General features: G+C 65.3%; 2 protein-coding genes across 2 annotated transcripts; one reads left to right on the top strand and one right to left on the bottom strand.

Moving 5' to 3' along the window:
- Positions 1–2034: 2034 nt before the first annotated feature.
- Positions 2035–4323, top strand: MNEG_12250 (hypothetical protein; the record flags this gene model as incomplete). The annotated part of the gene is made up of 6 exons (XM_014039279.1): positions 2035–2101; positions 2391–2540; positions 2910–3037; positions 3428–3517; positions 3868–3943; positions 4205–4323. The coding sequence occupies 6 exons, from the start codon at positions 2035–2037 to the stop codon at positions 4321–4323; spliced, it is 630 nt and encodes a 209-aa protein (XP_013894733.1).
- A 2278-nt stretch (positions 4324–6601) lies between these two features.
- On the bottom strand, positions 6602–6865 carry MNEG_12249 (hypothetical protein; the record flags this gene model as incomplete). The annotated part of the gene is made up of 1 exon (XM_014039278.1): positions 6602–6865. One exon carries the CDS (start codon positions 6863–6865, stop codon positions 6602–6604), a length of 264 nt encoding a protein of 87 aa, XP_013894732.1.
- Between the last annotated feature and the right edge of the window lie 221 nt (positions 6866–7086).

The raw sequence follows: 7086 nt of genomic DNA, 5'->3' as shown, positions 1-7086 counted from the left end.
CGCGCACCCGGCGCTCCTGCCGCACCCCTTGGTGGAGCCTCTTGTGGCGGCGCCCGCGGCATGCGGGCAGTGACGACTGCGCTGCCCGCGTGCGGCCCTGAGGTTCGAGACCCCGCGCTGTGCATGCTGCGGTGGCGCAGCGGCCTGGAGGCCCTGCATGGGCCTCAGGGCAGGGCCCGTCCCACAGCCGCGCTCGGCTGTGGCCTCCTCTTTGTGTTGCAGGCTTACACACCCGGGGAAACCGTGCGGCCAATTCTTTGCTCACGGTGCTTGGCGCCGTTTGTGACAGCAATTTTAGACCCATACCCATGCCTATTCTGACGCCATGCGGCCGGGCCGTAGAGACGCGCGTCGCCCTGGGGGCTCGGCGCGCCGCACCTGTCTCACTGCCGGCCGCCCCCGATCAACCCTGGGGGGTCACGACCTGCGGCGCCGAGCGCCTTTTGGCTGCGAGGGCTTCCGACTTGTCTTTGTGGAGCGACGAAACCATTACATAGTCTGTCGTCGTGGTCGATGCAGCCTCGTGTTTAGCAAACCCCGCGTGTGTGTGCTCTTTTCCCAGCGGGCCATGTCAGATCTCCCTCTCCCCGCCGCCCCCTGGCAAACCGTTGTTTCCTCTACGCCCGCCTCGCGGCAAGCGCCCCACTCTGCGCGCTTCCCCGGCGCGCCGCCTGGACGGCGTTGGGCCGCCGTTGTGCCCCTTGGCTTTCCCCTCGAAAGCGACGTCTGAAAAGCCCTAGCTCATGGCCGCGGCGCCCACAGCACCGCCGCGCGAGCCATCTGTTGGTGGCTTTGTTCGAAGCCACAGTCTGTCTTTTTCCTCCTCGGTCTGTCCCTCGTGTGTTTTGGTTTTTCCACGCGGTGTGCCCACGCCGCCGCCGCGCGGCCCCTCGCTGTGCGCGCGACCCATGCACGCAAGGGGCGTGCGGCGCCCATACTGCGCGGCTCGAGCCGCTCCTGAGAGCCGGCTCCTGACAAGGTGGCCGCCATCGACGCCCCGGGCCTGCGGCATGCACCCCCAACCTCTAGCCACCCGACACCCCACAAGGAGAGGGTCTCCCATCCTTGCAGCCCCGCCGGCGGCTTGTGGCCCCATGAACGGCCGTCCGCGCCAAAATTCGACGGCGCCGCGGCGACGCGCGCTCTCACCTGTGCGCGCGCGCGCCGCCGCCGCTTTGCCGCGGGGGCCCTGGCGCCGACGCAGCCGTGTCCGCCACCCGCGGCAGCAGCACTGTTGCACGCACACAGCGCAAGAAACGACGCAGCCTTCATTGATCTGGCCAAATCATAGCTGATGTCACAGCTCGCTGCACTGGTGCCGGCTCAATCCGCGGCGCCCTGCACACTTGCACACCTACCTTCGCCTGCCCGCGCGATTCGGCACCCAGAGCAATGGCCTGATCGTGCGGGAACGCCGGCGGGACCTGCTTTGGTGTGCCCTTCAACCCTCGCCTGCTCATCAGTTGCCAAAGCGACGAGCAGGCACGGCGCCGCGCAGCGTCCGTCGCTGTAAATCACAACCGACAACAACCCCAGCCTGACCCCTGTGCGCTTGATTGCCGCTGGCCCCGCTGCATGGAGCAGGGCCGTTGCCTAGCATGAAGGCACAGCGCCGAGGTATGAGGTGTGTACAAGTTGCTGTGCGCTCGGGGTCCTCTCATCAATTTGCAGGTGTTTGTCCCAACCTGAGGCCCGCCTCGCTGCTTACAGCATTGCCGAGAGCCGCAGCGGGTCAACGTGGGTCAACGGAGGTGTGTCTGCTGCCACGCTGCACGGCAAGGGGCTGTCACGTGTGTGTCACGAAGGAGTTTGAGGCAAGAGTCTCCTGTAGCACACCGGAGACGCCGCTGGCATCATCCTCACCTGATCACTAGGAGCAGGACACCCTGCTCGTGCTGGCAGTCCCCACTCACTCACACTGACGCGACTGGAAAGGGGCGCACACCAGCCTGAAATATTTGTTGATTTTGAGTGTTGGCATGGTACAGACAGCCTCTTGCCTCGAAATACTGTAGCCCGAGCTGATCAGCCAGGATGCAGGTCTCGACGCGGAGTCTCGCGCCCTCTCGGCCAGCCAGGGGACAGCTGCAGACCTGCCACGGTGAGGACGACTTACTCGATAACCAATGTGCCTTGCCATCATGCATTGGGGCCCGCATTGCCGCCGCTGCCCCTCACCGCGGTGCTGCACTTCGCCGCACTGCTGCCTCACGTGCTGTGAGCGCAACCAGCACGTCCGCAGCAGCGTCGGGACCACTTGCAACCGGTCTCGACGCACTCCAGCTTGCTCCTCCATAGCCAGCGCTGTGAATGGGATGCCCCGTGCAATACGTGCGAGATCCCGGGTCCCCTCACTGCAGCGCCCCGCCCCGCTGCGCCCCACACACCAGCAGCCACAGGCGTCAGGCAGCAGGTAGCCGCGGCCGCCGCCGCCGCTGCGCTGCTGGTTGGCGGCGCGGCGGCACCGTTGCCGGCGGCGGCGTTTGGGCCGGTCAAAGTCAAGCTTGAAAATATCCAAGTCACTCAAGTGCCCTGTGACAGTAAGCGTCACACCCAACGCCATGCAGGCCAAAATGCGTGCTGTCATGTGGATGCTACCTGCAGCAACCCCGGCCGGGATCGAGTCAACACAGCGGGACTTCTCGCTCTTGTGGGAACAGGAACATATTGCAGGGCCGTAGGCAGAGCGCCGGCCGCAGCTGCTCGCACTTGTGATCTGCCGCCTCGCCAGCGGCCCTCGCGGCGCCCCTGCTCGGACAGCCCGAGCGGCCGCGAGAGAGAGAGAGCGGCGCCGGGCACAAGGCGTGCGTCCAAGAGCCGCTGCGCACTGGGGCTCTCGCCCTGATGGCCCCACGGTACATGTCATCCGTTTTGGCCCGAGCCCACCTCTCTGCCCTACCCCGCCGCAGCCGGCGTGGGCACTGTGGGCGGCGTCACCTTCAGCGGCGCGAGGAGCAAGGCGGCCTGCCTGGACGTGGGGGCCCAGGCTACCAACCCCGAGAGCAAGCCACTGTTCAACGCCGATGTCTTTGGCCGGGTGAGGGCGGGGCGGGGGGCTGGCGTCGAGCAGACCAGTTGAGGGGGCAGCATATTTGGGGGCCTGCTTTTTCTGCTGGGGGACGGCCGCTGAGCCCGGGGCCCTGTGAGCCTGCCTGCAAGGGAATCTTGGGAGGGCGGCGCAGCTGCGTGCCGCTGCAGTCTTGAGGTCGAGGGCAGCGCTGGCCAGGTGGTGCGGCAGCGGCTGCGGCTGCTCGCTGCAGCGTGCTGTGCTCGACGCGGCTGCCGCACTCGTACCCGGCTGACCGTGCCTGGACTCTTTCAACCAACTGCACCCGACGGACGCCGTCTTTGGTGCACCCAGTCCAGCCCAGTCCAGCCCAGTCCACCCTCCGCTGCGTGGAACCCCCCTCCTCCCCCCTCGTGTCAGATCTACGATGCCAACCAGGAGGCCATGATTGATGACAACGAGTCGATCCGCATCGCATACATCGATGAGATCCCCCCCGGCAAGTCCGAGGTACGCCCAGATCACGCGAGCGACCCCATGGATGAGGAGTGGTGCAGCTTGCGTTGCAGTGTGCTTGGTCAAAGGCGCCGGTCCAGGCGTCGCCAGATGCCTGGGCGTGCGTGTGTGTGCTTGTGGCAATCCATGGCTTCAGAGGTAGGGGGGGGCGGCCAGCGATCCTGGTGCTCACCCAGTGCTGCACTGGTTTTGTTGGGTAGGACCCCTTGAGGCCACTTTATGCTACCCTGCTGTCCTCCGGCCGCCCTGGATACGCAAACGCTACCCCAAATTCACGGCCTGCTGGCATACCTGGGCTTGAAAAGTCACCCCCAATCATTGTCATACACACACCCCTCCTCCAGGTGCACTTCAAGCTGTTTGTGCCCCTGGAGCAGTACAAGCTGGGCAAGCCCACCCTCACCGGGTTCAAGGCCACGGGTGAGCTCTGGAGGGGCCCCGGGGAGGGAGGGGCCGACCAGAATCCAACGGTACCCGTCTCACCGCGCCTCCTGAGGCTGCCGCAAGCACACAGGCCTGCCCTCACCTGCTGAGGCTGCCCTGCAACAGCAAAAAGGTTGGCAGGCGGCACCGTCCCTCACCCTCCCTGCGCTCCAGCGCGGCAGCCTGCGCCTTCAAAGCCTGACACCACCACCCCCCCTTGCGCTCCCGCCTCCTGTCCGTGGCCGTCTGTGCACGCAGGCTTCCCTGGCGGCAACCTGCCCAAGACCGGCCCCGGCAAGGTGGACGCGCAGCAACTGAGCGATTGCGAGATCTTGGGAGACTGCGAAGATCTGGAGCTGGAGGCAGCCATTCGGTGATCTGGACCACAGAGCTGTTCATCCCATGTTGGCGTATGTCTTTGCGTTTGTTGGTTGCCCGCAGCGAACATTTTTTATCAGTTGTCATAGCCGTAACCCGTGCGTTTTGGAATTTATCAGCAAGGGCCACGGGGCGCCGCAGACCTAGAGTGCCGCCACAGCACATGCTGCACCTGCGGCGGGCCGGCAGTCCGCCACTGAAGCCACAGCGACGGCAGGCAGGCAAGCATAGGTTGTGACCAGCATGCGCACAGAGTAGCCCGGATCAAGGCGAAATCGCGATTCAGTCAGGCCGCGGTGCCGTCCAGCCCTGGGACCTTCTCATGAGCGCGTCGCTGCTGAGCCACTGTTGGCGGCACGCCTGCAGACCAGGCGCCTGGCGGGACTGCGGTCAAGAAGGGAGGTTCAGCGCGGACTGTTTGCCCCTGTGCATCTGCTGGAGCCCTGTGTCGCCACGTCTCGCTGCACGCCACGGATTCTATGATGGGGCTGGACTGTGCCGCGCTTTGGCTGTGGTTCAAACGGCAAAGACAGGCAAGTTGCAGCCAAGCCACAGCACCCTCGCTTTGCCACCCCATGGTGCGGCGCAGCCTGCCCTGAGTCCAGTCCCAGTGTGTAGCACATGCAGAGCGGCAGTAGTCAGTACGATTTGTGCTGACTGGGATGTCCCAACACGGTGATTTGCCTGCCTCAGGGATGGGGGAGGCTGCACCCCACCTGAACCTGTGACACAGCAAGAGTCAAAGCAATCCTTACACTTGAGCTGTATCATAATTGCTGCAGGCGGCTGAGTACAGCGCAATCCTGGATGATGGGGTGATGGCATGGATGATGGGACGATGGCATTCTCAGGCGAGCGTGGCCGGCGCAGCCAGTGGTTCATCGAGTGCAGCTGACCTGGTGGGCCGCTGCCGCACGCGCAAGCAAAACGCACAAGGGCGATCGATACGATGAAAACAAGGCGCGATTCCATGAGACAAGCATGGCAGGCAAGCGTGGCGTTGATACCACACAACAAAAGCCAGTGGATGCTGCAAGCAATGCGGGCGGCCAGTCAAATAAGCTGCTGGCATTCTCATCGGCTGTGCGCAATTGGGGAAGCAGCACACATCAACCACAAGATAACTCCCAGGCTCAATGCTGCACCCTTCCAGCAGAGAGTTCATGGGAGGAGGGGGGTGAATACAGTTGGTGTGGGAGTGACAGTGGGCAATGGGGACCGAAAACGTGCTTGTGTACCCTGGACGTCTGAAGAAGCTCTGCTGAGCACAATCTCCAATATGTTGATCTGTAAGAGTGAGGATCGTTCCTACCCCTGTTTGCGGCGGGCAGCAAGCCGCGGGTGTGTTTGCACGTGGGTGCGATACAAAAGCAAGTGCGGCGCAACGTGGACAGGCGGCCCCGCCTTTGGACAAGGGGGTGGAATGGCAAACAGGACACCTCACAGGGATGTCTGGGAAACCCAGTGACGGTGCTGTCCGAGGGAAAGCTCGGACAGCAAGGCTCCCCGAGCTGCGCTGCAAAGAACGCCTTGCCTCCATGGCGTCGCAGAATGTGGTGGGGCGGGGGCCTTGCGGCCGCTGCGGCGTTGGTTCTGGCAGTGTTGCAGCGGTGGGGCGTGCTGGCACAGCGCGCCCCTGGCGGCGGGCCCCGCTGCGAGTCCAGGCGGCGGCCCTTGAGAGCCGCGGGGTGCGCAGTGCCGCAGCAAGGGGATGCCTGGAGCCCGGGATGCGCCCCCGGGGCGAGTGGAGGTGGTCAGCGGCAATCAGAGGGCCCCGAGAAGGGCAGACATGATGTCCCTTGTAGAATGGGTACGAGGGGGTGGCGGAGGGCGCGTGCACGAGCCCCATCAATGCGGCGTGCGCAGCAGGGGCGCACACGCCGTATAAGAAGCGCTCGGCATCAGTGTGATATCAGCATAAGAGGGCTCCTGCAAGCCCTAGTTGGTGTGGGGACAGATCACATCGAGTAGATAAAAACTACAGTACTGGTCACTAGAGGAGTGAAAGGAACAATGGCATCAGGGCAGGCTGAGATGAACGGACTAAGCTCTGCAAACCTGATTGAACGCCGCTGCGCACCACCAGGCAGCAAGGGCCGCCGGTGGGCGCCACGCGGTGCCAGGTATCAAATTATTGACTCGTGAAGCATCAGCCGCTGCTCTGCGACAAAGGCAGCCGTGGCCCCCGTCGTCTCTGCCCAGCCGCTGCCGCCGGTTCCAGCTTGCTCGCGTGCGAGCTCTGCCCTGCGCCTGCCTGCCGCGCGCCGATCGAGCCAATCAAGCGCGCACCGCCTGCTCCGGCGAGACCAGCACCGGAGACACCGGCGCCTCCAGCACCGCGGCATCCCCCACCATGACCGCCACGGCCGTAAACGCGGCCCGCGCCGCGGGGGCCGCCGGCGCCGCCGCCGCTGCCACCGGCGCCGGCGCCAGGATGCCGCCCCAGGCGTCGAGCGCGCGCCGCGCGAGCTCCAGGGGATCCCCCTCCGGCCGCACCGGCAGCGCGGCGCCGTCGCACGCGGCCGCCCACGCGTGCGTCATGCGCAGGCACTCCAGGCGCCACGCGGGCGCGTCGTAGGGGCGGCCCTGCCGGAGGTCTGCCTCCAGCCGTGCCAGCCAGGCGCGCCAGCGGGGGGCGTAGAAGCCGCCTACCAGGCCGGCCCACTCCCTGTTGGCGTAGTCGGACACCTCGCTGTCACCTGTGAGGGTTGGGTGGGGGGTGGAGTGGTGCTGTGTGGTGTTGCGCGGTGTGTGTGTGTGAG

This window comes from Monoraphidium neglectum, assembly GCF_000611645.1.
Source record: "Monoraphidium neglectum strain SAG 48.87 unplaced genomic scaffold scaffold03145, whole genome shotgun sequence".
In the NCBI taxonomy this organism is placed as follows: Eukaryota; Viridiplantae; Chlorophyta; class Chlorophyceae; order Sphaeropleales; family Selenastraceae; genus Monoraphidium; species Monoraphidium neglectum.
Note: the sequence above shows the minus strand (reverse complement) of the source record. Positions and strands in the feature narration are given on the sequence as shown.